The sequence below is a fragment of the Sinocyclocheilus grahami genome, unplaced genomic scaffold (assembly GCF_001515645.1).
Source record: "Sinocyclocheilus grahami isolate Dianchi unplaced genomic scaffold, SAMN03320097.WGS_v1.1 scaffold162.1, whole genome shotgun sequence".
NCBI classification, from domain to species: domain Eukaryota; kingdom Metazoa; phylum Chordata; class Actinopteri; order Cypriniformes; family Cyprinidae; genus Sinocyclocheilus; species Sinocyclocheilus grahami.
The window spans coordinates 131,740-151,639 of record NW_015505341.1 but is presented as its reverse complement, the minus strand read 5'-3'; the positions used below and the strand labels follow the sequence as shown (position 1 = coordinate 151,639).

Below are 19,900 nucleotides of genomic sequence, written 5' to 3'. Positions count from 1 at the left end.
CAAGAGGAATACGACAACTGTAGCCAAATTCCTTGACACGTCTGTGTGTGGTGGCTCTTGATGCCTTGACCCCAGCCTCAGTCCATTCCTTGTGAAGTTCACTCAAATTCTTGAATCGATTTTGCTTGACAATCCTCAATGCTGCAGTTCTCTCGGTTGGTTGTGCATCTTTTTATTCCACACTTTTTCCTTCCACTCAACTTTCTGTTAACATGCTTGGATACAGCACTCTGTGAACAGCCAGCTTCTTTGGCAATGAATGTTTGTAGCTTACCCTCCTTGTGAAGGGTGTCAATGATTATCTTCTGGACAACTGTCAGATCAGCAGTCTTCCCCATGATTGTGTAGCCTAGTGAACCAAACTGAGAGACCATTTTGAAGGCTCAGGAAACCTTTGCAGGTGTTTTGAGTTGATTAGCTGATTGGCATGTCACCATATTCTAATTTGTTGAGATAGTGAATTAGTGGGTTTTTGTTAAATGTGAGCCAAAATCATCACAAGTAAAAGAACCAAAGACTTAAACTACTTCAGTCTGTGTGCATTGAATTGATTTAATACACTAATTTCAGTTTGAATAAAAATTCCATCCAAAAAATTTCAAATTCTTCAGTAATTTATATGTTTGCAGCTTGTATCAGCTGGATGCAGAATCACATTCATATTCATGTTGTTAGTGAATAACCATTTATGAAACTATAAAGAGTCTTTTCTGTTGGGGACTTTGTCATACTGCACTTGTGCTGATGTACCCTTGTGGATGAATCTAAATTACTAACAGACTGGAGTACAGAGACAATGTGTGCGTTTACATCACACGTTATCCAAACTTAAATCACATCAACACATGCTGCCAGTGGAGGGGTTTTAGTTTTGAGTTTCTGTGATCGTCTTTCCCAAATGAGAGAGAGCGTGAGAGGGAGGGCACACAGGCAGGGTGCTTGAGAGTGAGTGTGAATGAGAGGAAGTCACAGACAGACAGTCTCAGTGCATGAGAGAGGGATGAACTCTGCTCTGGCTGAAACAAGCAGTGTGTGGATTGAAGTGGGAGAGAGTGGCGAGGCTCCAGCTGTAATGTGTGTGTTTTGAGAGAGGTGCGGCGTGGTATTAGGGAGGTAAATGTAGGCGCCTGTGGTCTCTCTCCCACTCACAGCTGAGACAGATTGCGTTTATACCTGGTTTTAACATGCGTCTCCTGCGACCACTTGTGATTCGATGGAAGGGTCTCTGATTTAGTGACTAAACATTATTTTATCTGTTCTAACTTAATGTTGTTACAGTGGTGCTTGACATGACCTGCCATTGTATGCTGATATCAGACGCAAACACCTGTTATTCCAGACAAAGACACACATCTTAGCAAACATGTCAGTGATATCCAGAATGAGAGTCCACAGTAAAGAAAAGAAAAATGTTTCAAAAATGTACTTTAAAACAAACGTGCCGAGTTCTTAGAAATATACTATTAGTATTCATGCTGGTTTCATATAGTTTTGAAAAACCTTTTTTCATTTCCAAGACAAGTTTGCTTTTAAAAGTGTTTAAATTACTTTAAAACTGTTATGTGGTGTAACAGTCAATTAAAAATCTTGTTCTAACACCTTGAATATATGTGAGTGACATTTTTGCAAATATCATGAATTAGTGATTTTGTTTATTAATTGTTTATTAGAAGTACTAGTTTTGGGGAGATCTACCTTAAAAGTTAAATTATTGGATAATTTGTCATATTTTATATAGCAGTCAAAGCAGTGAAGCGGTTTAAATATTTTTTAGAATTAATTAAAAATATATCTGAAATAAAAGATTGTGCTAAAGTACTTAGAATGAATTTAATGAATAAAATAATTACTAATCAGGTTTTTATTTCAAGAATTTTAAGTTTCTTTAATTAATTTTTCTTCATTATTGATCACCCACACATTTGACTCTATACCATTAAAAAATATCATAATGAATTTTAGTTGAGAAATGAAAAAAAAAAAAAAAAAAACATGCTCATTATAGAAAATGTGTATTCAAGCTATATTGTATGTATGAATTGCATTTTTAAATAAGTTAATAGATCCATACAAAAAAAATGACCGTCTTATCATTGTCTCAAAAACTACAAAATTCCCAATCCCAGTCTGAATTAATGAAATAAATATCATCATGTTAGCATGATGTAAGGATACTGGAGTAATATTACTGGATATTGCTACTTCTCGTCGTTCTTTCTCAGGGCTTATTGCGTGATGTGTCTACATTGGTGACACTCATTGGTTCTCTGAGATTGATCGCTTGAGCTGTCTTACAGCGAGGCTTTTTGGTTCTCTTCATGTGTGAAACTTTGGATTTCTGTCCAGCTGTCCCACTCAACTTCGTCCAGACAGAGTGTCTGGTTCTCTAAGCACACAACTCCATTTAATCAATAAAAAGGCAGGCTCTCCTCTTAAAAATGCCATACACATGCACATTGTCTCTGCAGTGGCTTCTGTCTGTAATCATTGAAATGACCCAAGAGGAATTCTTGTAATGTGGCAAACCTTCATTTAGTCCCATTTCACACTCTTCAGAGAATATAATACAGCTTGACCTTTACATGATACACAGGGCTTTGATCTACGGATGTCAGGGTTGTTTTGTGCTTGTCCTGTGAAGTACACATCTGGCCATGACTCAGTAATACTTCTTTTATATGCAGATGCTGGGACACACAAGTGGCTCTTCACAGCACTAGTGTAAACTGCGTTAGTTTGTCTGTATGCACCTAATACAGAAGCATGCAGTCTCATGTTTAGGAATATGACCGAGCTCCCTGTTTCTAACTCGTATTTTCTCTCTGTATTAATTTACTTTCTTTTTGCAGTTAATACTGATACAGAAACAGCAGTGGTGAATGTGACATATTCAACAAAAGAAGAGGCTAAAATGTAAGAATCTAAGAATTAAGGTTTTGTTTTAGGGATGGACAGTGTAGCCAAAATCATATGTTGACAATAAAGGGTTAGTTCACCCAAAAATGAAAATTAGCCCACAAATTACTCACCCTCAAGTCATCCTAGGTGTATATGACTTTCTTCTTTCAGACGAATCCAGTCGGAGTTATATTAAAAATTGTCTTTGATCTTTCAAGCTGTTTAATGCCACTCAGCGGGTGTTGCATGCATCAGTCCAAAAGAAGTTAAATAAAAAGTGCCCATCCATGAAAAAGGGGGGTGAACAAAGGCCTTCTGTAGCGAATCGATGCGTTTTAGTAAGAAAAATATCCATATACAAAATGTAATAATCACTTTAATGTAGCTTGCGTTCACTGTTGTTCACGGAAGCAGCTCCGGGCGGATGACGTATGAGGTCGGCTTTGCGCATGCGCCGCTCAGAAGTGACGAACGCGGAAGCGCAGGGGAGAGATCAAAACAAAACACCGGTCACTTATTAGAAGTACAAAACGAGGATTTGTAAAGAAGAATGTCGTAGGATTCGAGAGGAGACTGGTTTTCCTTTGCTAAAGTAAGAAAACTTTGCTTCCTTTGCTCTTGTTAACAAACGTTGGTTTTCACAAGACTCAATGGCGCATGCGCAGCACTGACCTCATACGTCATCCGCCCGGAACGGCTTCCGTGTAGGTACTAGGATGACTTGAGGGTGAGTAATTTGTGGGCTAATTTTCATTTTTGGGTGAACTAACCCTTTAAGTTTTTACTGTAGTTATTTTTGCTCATTTTAATATTATTAAAAATATTTATTATTCTTTTACATGAAATTTAGAAATAATATAATAATTTATATTTTTTATTACAATTATAGTATAAAGCACCTTTTTATTGTTGACTAAATTGTTGTTGATTTCGTTAATTGAAATAAAGCTGATTTAAAATAAAATATACATATTAGATAAAACTTAAACTTCAAAAAATATTAAAGCTAAATAGAAATATTTAAACTACTAAAAATAAAAGCAAAATGACAAACTTAAACTAAAATTAAAATGAAAACTGAATATATAAAAAGCTGTGTCAAAATATTCTAAATCCTATAATAGTAAATTAATAATATTAATATAACTTTAATAAAATTAATAATAATTTTATAAGTAAAATTGTATGCTATTACTAAACTATATAAATATTTTTTTTTGTCACATTAATAATATATATCAGAATATTTTTAAATCCCAAAATGTTACAATAAATCACTCCCATTATAATTGTCAAAGTTTTCTGCATTGTACATGCCCTTCTTCAGAACTTCTAACGGTTGACATTTTTAACTGTCACTGGTTATATACCATCATACTGATTTACAAAATAGCAGTACAAAACTCACCATCTGTACACTGTCATTATATTCCACTGATAATTGTCCCCCTCTGTGTCTTCAGAGCTGTAGAGAAGTTAACAGGACAGACGTTTGAAGATTACTCCTTTAAAGTGTCTTATATTTTGGATATGGATGCTGCTCCACCTCTGCCTGTGACCCGGAATCGTCGCAGTGGAAGGACATCACGGGAACAGGACTCGCAGCCTGGGACCTCTGGAGGCTCCCTGGGGCCCCGACAGAAACAACCAGACTTCCCCCTGCGCATGCTGGTGCCCACGCAGTTTGTGGGAGCCATCATTGGCAAGGAGGGGCTCACAATCAAAAACATCACCAAACAGACACAGTCTAAGTGAGTGAGAGAGAGTGAGATCCTTAAATGTATTGAACAGGCATCTGTGGTTGATAAGATTCTGAGGAATTCTTTCAGTGCACTGGAATTAATATGCATTTATTTATATTACTTACATAATACATAATAAATTCATTAATTACAAATGTGATATACACTACCATTCAAAAGTTTGGAGTCAGTAAGATATTTGGAAACACCTTGCAATACATTTTTTGGAAACACTTTACAATACATTTTTAACCACATTATTTAATGTGAACTGACAATTAACAGTAACTAAGATTAATAAATGCAGAAGTATTGTTTACCTCAACTTTTTCTAATACATTTTTAAGATCAAAAGTTGTTAGTTACATTAGTTAATGCACTGTAAACTTAAATGAACATTTTTTATTAATTAACATTAACAAATGTTAATAAGTGCTGTAAAAATATACTGCTCATTGTTAGTTCATTAGTTAATGCATTAACTGTTAACAAATGAGATCTCATTTGAATGTTTTACAGATTTTTTTTTTTGTTTTTTGAAAGAAGCCTCTTTTGCTCACCAAGGCTGCATTTATTTTAATTAAAAATACAGTAACAACAGTAATATTGTGAAATATTAAAACAACATCAACATTATTATTGAAATATATTTGAATATATTTTAAAGGGTTCCTATTATGCTTTTTCACTTTTTCAACTTTAGTTAGTCTGTAATGTTGCTGTTTGAGCATAAAAAAGATCTGCAAAGTTACAAAGCTCAAAGTCCACTTCAAAAGGAGGTATTTTATTTAACAGAAATCACTTTTCAAAAACTACAACGAACGACTCGTTTGGACTACAACACATATTTTCCGGGATTTGTGATATCACAAATACAGACGAATGGGACGAGACCTGGTTGAGCTGCACTAGAGGAGGCAACGAGTGTTATCACTATGTGGAGACATGCTAGCTTTCCCAAGACAGACGAACTTAGAGTGATTACAATCATCCGGGTTTAAATCGCTCTCAAATTGATTTGATTTTGACGCAATATTTACACTGAAGCTCGCATGGAGCTATGGTAAGGGGCATGACATTTCCCGACCAGGCGCCGAGTGCTGCCAGTCACAACACACACTGGCCCAGCTAACCAATCACAACACATTTCGTATTTCAGAAGGCGGGCCTTCATTTGATACAGGAACTATTCGAGCCGTTCATGCCAGACTGGGGAGAGAGGTGTTGTAATGATGTAAAATATGTGAAAAATAATGTTTTTTCAAAACAAAATCAAACCCAAAAAAAAAAACCAAGATCAAGACTTTGTAAAAGAGCATAATAGGACCCCTTTAAAATGTAAAAATAAAATGTATTCCTGTGATGGCAAAGCTGAATTTTCAGCATCATTACTCCAGTCATCAGTGCATGATCCTTCAGAAATCATTCTAATATGCTGATTTGCTGCTCAATACATTTTTATTATTATCATCAATGTTGAAATCAGTTGTGCTGCTTAATATTTTTTGTGGAAACCATGATACAATTTTTTTGCGAATTCTTTGATGAATAGAAAGTTCAAAAGAACAATTTATTTTGTAACATTATGAATGTCTTTACTTTCACTGATTAGTTTAACACATTCTCGAATAAAAATTTTATTAAAATGAATTTATTTTACAAAATTACTTGCTGACTTAAGTTTTAAACAGTAGTGTACATAGAAATGCTACAATTAAATAGTTTACATAATATATTTAAACACACACACAAAAAAAGAGTACTATTCATCGCTAAGATCATTAGTATATTTTGCACACTTAAGTATCCTGGAAATATGTTACATTTATTAATCAAATTTGGCCGTAAGTGTCAATTCACAGTGATTTAAAAAACCTGCTTTATGACAGTAAGAACTCTTCTTGAAGCTTTGATCTCTGCTGAATAGTCATGTTCTCGTCCTTACAGGGTGGACATCCATCGTAAGGAGAACACCGGAGCGGCGGAGAAGCCGATCAGCATCCACTCCACTCCTGAGGGCTGCTCTGCCGCGTGCCGCATGATCATGGACATCATGCAGAAAGAGGCTGATGGCACGAAGGTGTAAGTCTGAATCTTCTGAAGTCATGGGACTTCTTTAATTACATCTCTGTAGTTGCCAACTTGTGGTCTTGCTTCTGTAGAACTGAGTGCACACTTAAGTATCCTGGAAATATGTTACATTTATTAATCAAATTTGGCCGTAAGTGTCAATTCACAGTGATTTAAAAAACCTGCTTTATGACAGTAAGAACTCTTCTTGAAGCTTTGATCTCTGCTGAATAGTCATGTTCTCGTCCTTACAGGGTGGACATCCATCGTAAGGAGAACACCGGAGCGGCGGAGAAGCCGATCAGCATCCACTCCACTCCTGAGGGCTGCTCTGCCGCGTGCCGCATGATCATGGACATCATGCAGAAAGAGGCTGATGACACGAAGGTGTAAGTCTGAAACTTCTGAAGTCATGGGACTTCTTTAATTACATCTCTGTAGTTGACAACTTGTGGTCTTGCTTCTGTAGAACTGATGATATTCCTCTGAAGATCCTGGCCCACAACAGTCTGGTTGGAAGACTGATCGGGAAGGAGGGCAGGAACCTGAAGAAGATTGAAGAGGAGACAGAGACCAAAATAACCATCTCCTCGTAAGTGTCTGTTGCATTTTATGGCGTTCATCAGGTGAAAACAAGGAAAGCTCATAATTATTTCTCTATCATGTGAAATTCTCTATGGAGGCATACATGATTACTTGGTTCACCATGGAGAGCTCTTTTGATAGGAAATAGAGTGTTTTGTGGTTAAGATGTTGATCATAACATGACCTGAACATGTGACATTTTGTAATGGGCTGCTAAGTGCTGGGATCTGGTTCAGAGCATCAGAGTACAGGTGGTTTTATGTATTTCCCAGAAATAAAGTGTGTGCTGGGCACACAGATAGCTTAGGAAGTGAGTCACCCAATTAAGCCCTAACCAGGACTGCTGACGTCATTGCTTAGCTGTCCCTCTAAAAACAGCCTCATTTACCAATGCTGTAATTATTTAAGACACTTTTTAATATTAGTCAATACCAATATGATCACATCATACACACAATATAATAATAGTAATGATAGCAAAGATACTGACCCATTCAAATGTAATAATAAAAAAAAAACATTCTGGTCACATCATATCCACTTAATTAAAAATTCCCTCAATAGGAACACTGCTCTGATCTGACCAAAGTAATGCGTTTCTCAAACTGGTACCAGTGATTTTACTCTCACCTACTTTTTGTCTTTCTTGATTCTTTCCACAGTTTACAGGACTTAACTATTTATAACCCAGAGAGAACCATTATAGTGAAGGGGAGTATTGAGGCTTGTTGTAGGGCTGAAGTGGAGATCATGAGAAAGCTGAGGGAAGCCTATGAGAACGACAATGCTGCTATTAACGTAAGTGTTTGTGCTTTTTTGACGAAAGGAAAATGTGTTTTCCACTTTTTAGCCACCGTTTTTGTCATAATGAATATGACATTTTTTAGATTTAACTCAAAGAAATGCTGATATGCTCTTTATAAAACTGTTTATTGTGTGTCGAGTGTGGTCAACCTTGAGTCATCATCTTATAGAAGACGAGGCAGTTAGATGCCTCGTCTGTTTACTTGTGTTCAGTTACTGACTGTGTTTATAGGAAACAGCCTTGAGTCAGTCCGTCCCCTGCCGTGCATACGGAGAACTCACTGTCATCCTGGCAACAGCCGTTCACACAGACATGCTCGCACATGTACACCATTCCCAGTTAGCACGCATGACATCACTGCCTGTGTCTGAGGGAAGTGAAGCCATAGACTGAGAGCAAATACTGTAACAATAGCATCATCATTCTTGTTTACACCGGCGCATCCAACGTCTCCCTTCATCTTCAGTGAGTCATTTATTTTGTGGAAGAAGCCTCTATCAACTACACAGATCAAATTTATGCGGTTTCATTTATACTCACGCATTACTCGGTCCTCAGTCAGGCGTACAGTAAATTATTCATGCTTGGATCAAGTGTTTTTGCGACTGTTTCATGTGTAAATGTCTGTTAGTTGATCCTTGTAACCTTCATTCCCTTTTGAATGAGAGATGCACAGCAGATGAATCAGATAGAATATGAATAATCAGGCATATGAACTTCTCTGTCAAGAATAAACAGCATAAAAACTTCCATCTAAAAGTGTTTGCCACATAAAACGATGCACTGGGTTGATGGAGCCACCTAGCGTGACGGTAGCGATATTACAACACGTTATTACAAATATTCACATGGTTCATACAGCTCAAAATTACATTGAAGCTGAGAATTCTGTGAGTATTTTTTAATCTCAAATGAGAGTTAGTGTCAAGAAAAACATGATAGCTTGAGGTCATGCACTGCATAATCATTCATAATCCATGATGTCTTGCAGCAACAAACCAACCTTATCCCTGGGTTAAGCCTGAGTGCACTGGGCATCTTTTCAACTGGTTTGTCAGTATTGCCACCAGCTGCTGGGCCCAGAGGCGTCCCAACCGTACCCCCAGCTAGCTACAACCCTTTTCTTGTGAGTACAAACCACAGTATGGACTTCATTATGGAACTACAACATATCTGGATATATCAATCTCAGGAATGCATTACATTTAGCAGATCAAAATACAGATTTTAACAATTAGATGACAAATGACAAAGAAGAATTTACCAGTTGTAATTCAAACTCAATTTGTAAATCAATCAATTTGAGATATACTGTATATATTATATGTGTGTGTGTGTGTGTGAATTGTAATCTATGAATTATTTATAATGTAATCTATAGATTAAGATTAAATTCGGAAAATAAATTAAGTTGCCTAATAGAACATAATGTTGTTATATATAATTATATAAAAATGTTATACATAATTATAAATTCAACAAATTTCTGTAAGTTGCATTTTAAACATATTATTAATACCATGAATTTCTGGAAATCCCCCATGTGATGTGTATAAAAAACATTCTTAATATTTAAACATAAATATTTTTTTAATTTTTAAAATGTAATTAATGAATTGTATATATATATTATATTATAGTAGCATTTTAAACTATTATTATTAATACCATGAATTTGTGGAAATACCCAATATGTTGTGTTTGATAACATTTTCTATGCATAATCATACAGAAAATTGATGTTTTTTTTTAAACTATCCAAGGAATTTCTTTAAATTTCACTCTATTTACATCCTTAAATTCAAATTTGATGTACTACATGCTGTTCTGTTCGCTACCTCAGTTTGATTTCATAGATTAAATGGAAATTTAATCTGAATTCTCAGTTTAAAGGGGTCATATGATGCGATTTTTAAATTTTTCCTTTCTCTTTGGAGTGTTACAAGCTCTTGGTGCATAAAGAAGATCTGTAAAGTTGCAAAGACTAAAGTCTCAAATCCAAAGAGATATTCTTTATAAAAGTTAACGCCTACCTAAAACGGCTCGTTCTAACACGCCCCCACATATCTACGTCACGATGTGGGAAGATTACATGACGCCGCCCATAATGTTCACGCAAAGAAAGAAGGCGTAACTTTTATTCTCGCTGTAGTATTGTTGCTGCCACCGCCATGTCGTGAAGGCACTGTGTTATTCGTTGTGAAAGCGAAACTACTTTTTTTGGCCTTCCAAAAGAGGACGATATCGCTTCATCATGCCTGGAGCTGATCTGTGCTGGTTTCTGAGGAAATACAACAACTTTGCGCTGTGGATCGGCTTTCACCGTGGACGAAGTGGAGTCCAGCCCGGGGTCGTCACATGTGGTTGCCGCAAGTCTGCCGGCCGCCCCGTTCTCAAGCACACCGTCCTCCGCACACTCTAGCCCTCCGGTTGTTCTTCACTCTAGCCCCCGGCCTCTGCTCACTCTAGGCTGCTGTTTGGTTTTTATCATCCTCAGTAGTACTGTAAAACTTGAGTAGTCATTTATTGTAAATAGTTTCAACAGGTTTTTATTGTTGCAGTTCTTTGCTTACGGTAAATCAAGTTCTCTTCATGACATTAGGGACTTTGGCATTTACTGTCAATAACATATTATACTTGCAAACTTTTGCAAAGACCTGCCAGCATGTTAATATCCTCACCAACCAGTTAGTAACCTGTTATGCTAGTAACTGGCCAGCTGGTTAGCCAGCTTTTCTATCAAACCTTGCATATGAACAGCATGGAAAGGCCCTTTTGAAAACGTATTTCTCTTTTGAACGGTCTCTCCTGTTGTGTGTCTGATACTGAAGCCTGATTTGTTCATGCTCATGTAACTGCACGAACCAATGACGCTTCAACCTGCCAAAACAGGAAGAGCTGATCGCTATATAAGTTGGCTCTGAGCGCCATTTCGTCAGAATTTTCCTCTGTCAATGACGAAGATCATCTCCTCGCTGACTCTACAAGCAAGAAGCTGAAGAGGGGAAAGAAAGGAGCTCAGCCTGCTGCTCGCCTCCATGAGAAGGAGCCCCCGACAGCGGAAGAAGCCAGAAGCCTTCCTCTGCGGCCATCCAGCGCATTTAAGAGCAAATTTCTGAACCAATTTTCAGCGACATTGTTTCAAATATCGCGCCGCGAGTGTGGCTCGTGCAGGGGTTCTCTGGACACAGTGAGTGCGTCGCCTGTTTGGGCAGCGCCCACGCAGAGGCTGCCCTCACTGGGACTGAATGCTCTCACTGCGAAAGCATGAGTCTCATCCCTCTTCGCTCATGGATTGCCTTTTTTAATGAAGGCGGTCCTCCCCGCTCTGCTCTCCTGTTTCCTCTCTCCCCTAGTAGGAAGAAACAGCGGAACATCTGGACTCAAACACCGGGCTCAAGTGAACTCACGCCGGCGCAGCTCTCACGTGTTTCACTCTCCTCCTAACGCCTCGATTCGCCTGTGTGCTTCACATGTGAGGATCAGCGCCCCTCGTCAGCCTCCTTGACGAGTGGTACCTAAAGGGACGCCGTCAACATTCCTCCCTCCAACGGCCTGCCCGTTCCTGCCAGCAGTTCAAGAGGAACTCACCAGGACGTGGCGCACACCCTACTTGCTGCGTGTTAATCCCTCTACTTCTATCGTTCTCACCACTGTTGACGGCGCTGAAGAATGAGGTTATAGCAAGCTCCCCCTTAGGAAGAGACAGTCGCTGCACATCTGTGCCCTCCATCAGCCCTGGGGTTGAAAGCCCATGCAGCGCACCCATCAAAACCCTGCAGGACTACCTCAGCCCTTGCAAACAGGGCTTATCTCAACGGGAGTCTTTGCAGCACCCTGCGAGTGTAATTAATACCATTTTAGAGGCTAGAGCTCCATCTACAAGACATCTTTTCACCCTTAAATGGTCAGTCTTCACTTACTGGTGTGTAGCACGGAACCAGTACATGTCGCACGATGACTGGTGCTAGTTCTAACATTTCCACAAGAGCTGCTGGATAAGGGGCACACCCCTTCCACTCTCAAAGTATACTGAGACATGGCTATGTGCTAAAAGTGCTCTCCACTCCGTTCAGAGCACAAGTCATCACCCTCCTAGAGCTCCCCAATTCAGAAGGTGAGCAGGGTCCTAATCCATTCTACCCGGTTTGGGCTCTTAGAGTGTATGTTGAGTGCTCTGGCCCGTTTAGACACTCAGAGCAGCTCTTTGTATGCTTCGGAGGCTGCTCTGAAGGTCTGGCGGTTTTGAAGCAGAGACCATATTGCTGGATAGTCGATGCTATAGCCCTAGCTTATGCCTCAGTGGGCTTGCAGTGTCCTATAGGTGTGAGGGCCCACTCCACCAGAGGAAAGGCCTCCCCCTGGGTGTGGTCCAACGGGATTTCTATTGGTGATACTTGTGCGGCTGCCTGTTAGTCGTCTACCTTCACTAAATTGTATAACTTGTATGTCTCTGCCTTGCAGGCACGGATCTTGTCCACGTAATTCTACCCAATCCCCTTTGTAAGTGGAGAGGGTTATGTTATGTAGACCTTAGCCTAAATGGCTTGGGTCTCAGTACTGGCTCATGCTTTCAGGAGCCCTCAGTATCGGTGCTGCGGGGCTGGCCTCGCAGAGCGGCTTCATTCTGCACTTGCTTATAGCACAGCGCTATTGGATGCGCTCCCCGTGAGCGTCGGCGACGCAACGGAGAGACCGATAATTAGATAAATTATCTAATAAATGTAAAATAATCAAAAAGAATAAAACATTTTTATTAAATGTGGCAGTGTCTTTTTTTAAAGATAATTTTAAAGCAGGGCTGATGATCTATTAAAAAATGAACTAAATAATCATTTCTAAATAATCATTTCATAATCAGGTTTCTGTAATTAATCACGATTAATTGCATCTAACATGAACATATGTAATCATATTATTTTTTACATTGAATTTCCAAATTATTGTGGAAACAACCTAAGACAATATTCAATAATAGTGAAATGTTCTTGAGATGTAAAATGTTTGTAAATTGAGCCATCTCATTTGTTCCAGGGTCATTCATCCCAGCTGGGTGGGCTGTACAGTGTCCCGCCTGCTAGTGCCATCTCTCACCAGCACACAGTGAGTACTCTTACTGAAACTGTCCAATAAAATGGATTGTTCTGGTTGTGGATGATGATTGGTGGATACAGTGTTCCAGCGAACCAGTTTTATGTGATGTCATATTTTATATCATATATTGATAGCTAGAGTGTGTGATGGCCAATATAATGCTAATATATATTGTATTGTATTTGCAGCACAATTTAATTATGGCAAATATGATGTTAAAAAAACATATTTTATACAATATTTACTCAAAATTCACCCCAAAATACTTATAAACAGAACATGTTTCCAGTTTGTTGGTAGATTCTGTAAGTGACACAAAATGGAGTGACTCCCTTTGTTAATGTTAAAGGGATAGTTCACCCAAAAATGAAAATTCTGTCATCATTTACTCACCCTCATGTCGTTCCAAACCTGTATGAGTTGCTTTCTTATGTTGAACATAAAAGATGATATTTTGCTGGTAATGAAACAGTTGGTGGTTGCCATTGTCTTCCATAGTAGGAAAAACAAATACTATGAAAGTCAATGGCAACCACCAACTGTTTGATTACCAGCAATCTTCAAAATATGTTCTTTTGTGTTCAACATAAGAAAGCAACTCATACAGGTTTGGAACGACATGAGGGTGAGTAAATGATGACAGAATTTTCATTTTTGGTTGAACTATCCCTTTAATGTCATTTTAATAAATAACTTGGTAGTTATTCACCAAATAAAAACCTCCGTCTCTGTCAGGCAGTGCTGAACACCACATGCTAATGGTGTTGACTTGCTGTAAACTCCTGAATGAAAAAGCTCTCTGGCATCTTCAATCTTTCACTGTTGCCCATGCAGAGAGTCTGAACAATGAGTCACTGGTTTCCTATGGTTCACACTTCAGTGCCAGGCAGGTCAGGTCCTTTAGAAACCGATAAGAGGTTTGCATCCTCATCATCAGTTTGAGTGTTGAATGGATTGTTTTTGCCTCCGTACAAACCTGTGTGAACCTTCAGGGCTTGACCTCTAGCCTGTGCTGAAGTGAGCAGTATCTTAAGTGGGATTGTGGGTGGTTTGGGAAAACTAAAGGTTGAATCTACCTGACATGCTCAGATGGATTTTAGAAGACCTTTTTGAGGAATCCCTGATTTGCAGAATCACATTGAATTAGAGGCCGTAATATTTTGCATGTTTTTTTCTGCTCTCTCCACAGCAGGCTCCTGAACAGGAGGTGGTCTACCTTTTTATTCCAACTCAGGCTGTTGGTGCTATTATTGGCAAGAAGGGCCAACATATTAAACAACTGGCACGATTCGCAGGAGCCTCTATTAAGGTAGGAGTTTCTGCCTACTGGAATGCCACTGCTGTCATGTTAAATCTGTAAAATAAAAAGGTTCCTTTTGTGTTTTTGTTACGTGAAGCACAATAATCCATCTAATTCTCTGTGTCCTATTGCTAAGATCCTTGATTTGAATCTAACCATATCATGCTCAGATTTGGCCTAGTGCCTCAGTGTGGGTGAGCCAATCATCCGTAACCTCCTCTCTGTTGATTCGGCCAGTCCTGTGGGTTGCTGGGTAATCAGAAGGGGTGAGACAGTTCACCACCCATAGTTCAGAATGTGTACCTTTTATTCCAACTCAGGCTGTTGGTGCTATTATTGGCAAGAAGGGCCAACATATTAAACAACTGGCACGATTCGCAGGAGCCTCTATTAAGGTAGGAGTTTCTGCCTACTGGAATGCCACTGCTGTCATGTTAAATCTGTAAAATAAAAAGGTTCCTTTTGTGTTTTTGTTACGTGAAGCACAATAATCCATCTAATTCTCTGTGTCCTATTGCTAAGATCCTTGATTTGAATCTAACCATATCATGCTCAGATTTGGCCTAGTGCCTCAGTGTGGGTGAGCCAATCATCCGTAACCTCCTCTCTGTTGATTCGGCCAGTCCTGTGGGTTGCTGGGTAATCAGAAGGGGTGAGACAGTTCACCACCCATAGTTCAGAATGTGTTTGTACTTCAGTTAATTTAATGTCTAATGGCATCTTTAAAAATATGAATATTACACTACCATTCAAAAGGGGCAAGATTTTTTAAGGAAGTCTGTTATGCTCACCAAGAATGCATTCATTTTAGAGCCCGACCGGTATGGGTTTTTTGGGGGCTGATACCGATATTAGAGCGTAAAAAAGACAGATATCGATATATCGGCCGATATTCTTTGTGTAGGCTATATTATAGTACAGTATAGTCAAAAGTTTGGACACACTTCCCATTCGTGTGTCCAAACTTTTGACTGGTACTGTATATAGAATACAGTATATAACCTACATAAACAGAATATATATATACATAAACACATCTTTTGCAGTGATAACTCAAATGTGGTGATCAAACACTTATAATGATGTGACAAACATTGGCCTATGTAGTGGAGGCAGGTTATTTAACAATAAACTTTATTATTAAAAATGAGTCTGACATCAGTGCACATAACAGTAAACTTCACTTATTATAAATAACTTAAACACAAATAGAACAAAATATATATAACTTGAATTAAGAAATTAAACAAGGTAACTGTGTAGGGCAAGCAAGCTACTGCCAAACCAACAGGGGCAGGTTTATTTAGGAAGCACAGCTTTTCCAAATGGAAACATCTAAAATTGATAAATAATAATAATGAATAATATTTTTTCACAAATTCTGTGTTGTGTATTTTCTGGTAATCAAATGATCATGCAGAACATGAGGATTTGTATTTAAATAAGTCTTTTTGCAGTTTAATATTCACAGACAGTCTACAAATATGTACTGACCTGTTTTTTTATTTATTCATCAAAAATAAGACACATTCCATTACATTTTTTATGACTGGATTCCGCGATTCAATCCATGTTTTCTGCATCGCGGAAATCATAGGGCCCTACTAATGTAGCAAACGAATATGATAAGCTCATTGTGAGAGTAAAAGATGGGGACATTGTTGTTTATTAACTTAGCATCGAGTCTCTCCAACTAGGTGACTATGTAGCGTTAAATTACCATTCAACAGACTCAAGCCACTACCGCACTGCCGTCTGTCGGACTGCAGAAAGATACTAACTTTTCAATCTGCTACGTTACTTACTGTACTGACAAACTATGCTGACACCGTGTCTGCGCCGCAAAAGGATGCCACAAAGCGACCATTGAAAATCATTTGAACTTTGTGTCAGCACGTCATAAATAGAACGAGGCATCAGTTTACTGCATCCAGTGTAGACAACATCACTGATTATAATGGGTTCTATTCTACACCGGACGCGAGCGGCGTGCCGTGACAAAATACAATAGAAATCTATTGTATTTTGTCGCATCGCGTGATGTGATGTGACCGATGTGATAAGCATGAGTTCTGGGCCGCAGCGCGGCCGGTATAAACACCAGCATTGACTGAGTGGCCGCGTTCAGCTCTGGTGGCCGTAACACAGGCTTTAATGTGCCGCAGACGCGTGCCGTGATGCGCAGATCAGCTCTAGTCTCTAACGTCACTGAATCTGCTGTTAAAAAATAACCATCCATGCATCATATCATCATGCAAAACTAAGAATTAGAATCATTGTAATGTGACGATCAAATATAGGTGCGGGTGGCAGGCGGATAATTTGAAGCAGCGGACTCAGGTGAAGTTTGAGCTCATCTCTACACTGACCTGGGTCGCCAGCAGCAAACAATGGAGCACGCTCTGCTGGGAAAGGCGGCAAACTAAGTAATTACACCATTCAGAAGCATTTAATCTGCATTATATGTTCTGTAAAAAATAATTTTCATATCTGAGGCATATTCGCCGATACCGATATATCTGCGACAGACTCGTATCAACCGATAATATCGGCAAAACGATATATTGGTCGGCCTCTATTTGATCAAAAATACAGTAAAAACTGTAATATTGTGAAATATTATTACAATTTAAAATAAATGCTTTCTATTTTAAATGGATAAAATTGTATTTTCAGTTAATTTTCAGCAGAAATTACTCCAGTCCAGCCATTACATTTTTTTATGATTCTCTGATGAGTAGAAAGTTCACAAGAACAGCATTTATTTCACAGAAATCTTTTGTAACATTTTAAATGTCTTTGTTACTTTTGATCAATTTAATGCATCTGAATAATCTGAATTTCTTTACAAATAAATTAACCCAAACTTAGTGTAAATGTTTTTCACATTTGACAATTTTCAGGTGTCTTTTTCAAGCAATTAAAGTAATTCTTAATATCGCTGAAGTAATGTAGACTTAGAGAGTGACATATTGATGTTTGAAAGTGACAAAACTTTTTGTTTTCTATACATTTCAATAAATGCTGACATTTCACAAAATGTGAATTGTATGTAATTTTACAGTGTGGTGTATTTTAATGCAGCATATGGTTTAATGACATCTGGTATTTTATTGAATTGCTGATTTAACTGAATTCATGGCCACAAAATCTAAATACAAAAGAAACATTGAGAATTTAAACGGTTAAACCCCTATTGATCAGAGGCTGCCTTTGGAAGTAATTGGAAACAGAGACCTCTGGTGGCTGTGTGATGAGACTTCAAGAGAATGAGCTCTATGAATGGTTCACACTTCAGATGTAGCTCTAGAAATAAAATGTTCTTTAAAGCAAATTTGTTTCTGTCAACAGCATTTGTGGCATGTTGTTGATTATGTCAGAAAATAATGTTGATTCATGGTATGTAAATAGTGTGATCTTGATATGTAAAAACAACATGCATGTACATAAATGTGGTGCTCTTTATGTTCAGATCGCACCTGCAGAGAGTCCTGACGTCATTCAGAGGATGGTCATCATCACTGGCCCACCAGAAGCTCAGTTTAAGGTAAAGGAATAAAATACAAATTTAAAATGCCAGTATTAATTAGTATATGACAATTGAAAAAATATTTGAATTGAATCTTTATGGCCTTTAGTTCTGTTGTACCCTATAATGCCCCTGAAAAATGGACATTGACTTTGGTTCTGAGTTTCAGGCCCAGGGCAGGATATTTGGGAAACTGAAAGAAGAGAATTTCTTTTCTGCAAAAGAGGAAGTGAAGCTGGAGACACATATAAAAGTGCCCTCTTCAGCAGCTGGGAGGGTCATCGGGAAAGGCGGCAAAACAGTGAGTTTTGTAATAAAAGACTTTCCATTCAAAGGTTATTCACTTTCTAATGCCAGACATACTATAGGATTCTGATTCACAATAAACTATCTGTGTTTACACATTTTCAAAGAACAAGATGTTGTGTAGCACATCCAATCACAGCTGTTTTCTCATCTCAGAGTCAATATTCCTTTCATTGTTCAATTGTCAAGTCAAAAATGGGTTTGCAAAAGTTAACCGTTATTCTCAGAATCCATAAAACATTTAAAATAGCTTCCCAAAAAACAATGAAATGTTCATTGTTAAAGAATGGGAACATTGTTGATTAATCAAAGTTAATGTGGTGTGAAGAGTTCCTGAGAGAGCTAATACATGCCACCAGAGCAAATTATGGAAATGTTGTTATTGTCTTTGATAATCGTTTTGTATGTACCAGACAATTTTTTCTGTGTAATTGTCAGCAAATTCACTAAAAGCACTGAAATGCGGGATAAAGTTTTTTTGTATTATTATTATTATGGCAAAAGTTTGGTTATTATGTTATATAACTTACTTTTTAGTCTAAGGCTTTGAAGAGGACAGGTTTGATTCAAATCAATGTGACCTGTTTCAGTCAGGATTATTATATGTTTCATGAGCTGTACGTTTCGCTTTTAGGAAATATTTGACTCTATTCACAGTGACTCATTTGTAGAGTAGACAGGGGTTGCAGTTGTTGCCCAAGGGCATCATAGCAGCTTGGTCTTGACGTAGGTCATGTACAAATGAGCAACTGGATATGTGCTGCTTGTTCTTGTAGGAGTCTGATTGACACACAGCGTTTGCACATTTTGACACAATTGACATTATTATTAGGTGTAATGTTAGGTAGTTTCGTCATCAGCCTGTTTCTCTAAACCCGTTTCAGGTTAATGAGCTGCAGAACCTAACCAGTGCAGAGGTCATAGTGCCACGGGACCAAACCCCAGATGAGAATGATGAGGTCTTTGTCAAAATTAGTGGGCATTTCTTTGCCAGCCAGGTGAATTATACACCACACATCACAACAAATGTGAAAAGTGTAACTTTCTGCTGTTTTGGGCTAAAATTTCCAGCTCCAGTAACTACTACAGAGATCGATCCTAATCATGCGACTTTGTATCCTAACCAGCAGCAATTTTTTTTCTTTTGTTTCCATGCTAATATGATGTTTTGTCCTAACCAACCACGACCGTCAACAGCACTGCATGAGGAAATATGTATTCAGCCGTTTGGTCTTTATTTCTGTTCATTCTATTCAGCTAGGCGGCCCTGGCTACAGTCAGATCTCATTGGTCCAACATAATGCTTGCAATTGTGTTTTAAACATAAAAAATGTTCTGACTGGCTATTTTTTCACACATGTAATTTCAACATTGATAACTATATATATGATGTTTAAGGCCAATGTAACATTTATTTCACCATTAAATGTGATATCTTGGCAACTAGTGTATAACGTTTATACAATAGTTTTCACTAGGTTTGTGGTCATTTAAATAAATTAATACTTTTATTTAGTGAGAACATTACATTTTTTTTAAAGTGACAGTAAATATATATGTTAAAAAACTTT

At 38.0% G+C, this 19,900-nt stretch overlaps 1 protein-coding gene across 1 annotated transcript in view; it reads left to right on the top strand.

The window, feature by feature from the left end:
* Positions 1-19,900, top strand: part of LOC107593005 (insulin-like growth factor 2 mRNA-binding protein 2) — a 66,387-nt gene that overhangs the window by 43,086 nt on the left and 3,401 nt on the right. The window contains exons 5-15 of the mRNA XM_016282589.1: positions 2,850-2,913; positions 4,362-4,649; positions 6,965-7,099; positions 7,180-7,302; positions 7,958-8,093; positions 9,092-9,226; positions 13,135-13,203; positions 14,384-14,503; positions 17,967-18,041; positions 18,193-18,324; positions 19,214-19,327. Of these exons, the coding sequence (XP_016138075.1) occupies positions 2,850-2,913; positions 4,362-4,649; positions 6,965-7,099; positions 7,180-7,302; positions 7,958-8,093; positions 9,092-9,226; positions 13,135-13,203; positions 14,384-14,503; positions 17,967-18,041; positions 18,193-18,324; positions 19,214-19,327 (1,391 nt within the window). The remainder of the gene's footprint in view (positions 1-2,849; positions 2,914-4,361; positions 4,650-6,964; positions 7,100-7,179; positions 7,303-7,957; positions 8,094-9,091; positions 9,227-13,134; positions 13,204-14,383; positions 14,504-17,966; positions 18,042-18,192; positions 18,325-19,213; positions 19,328-19,900) is intronic.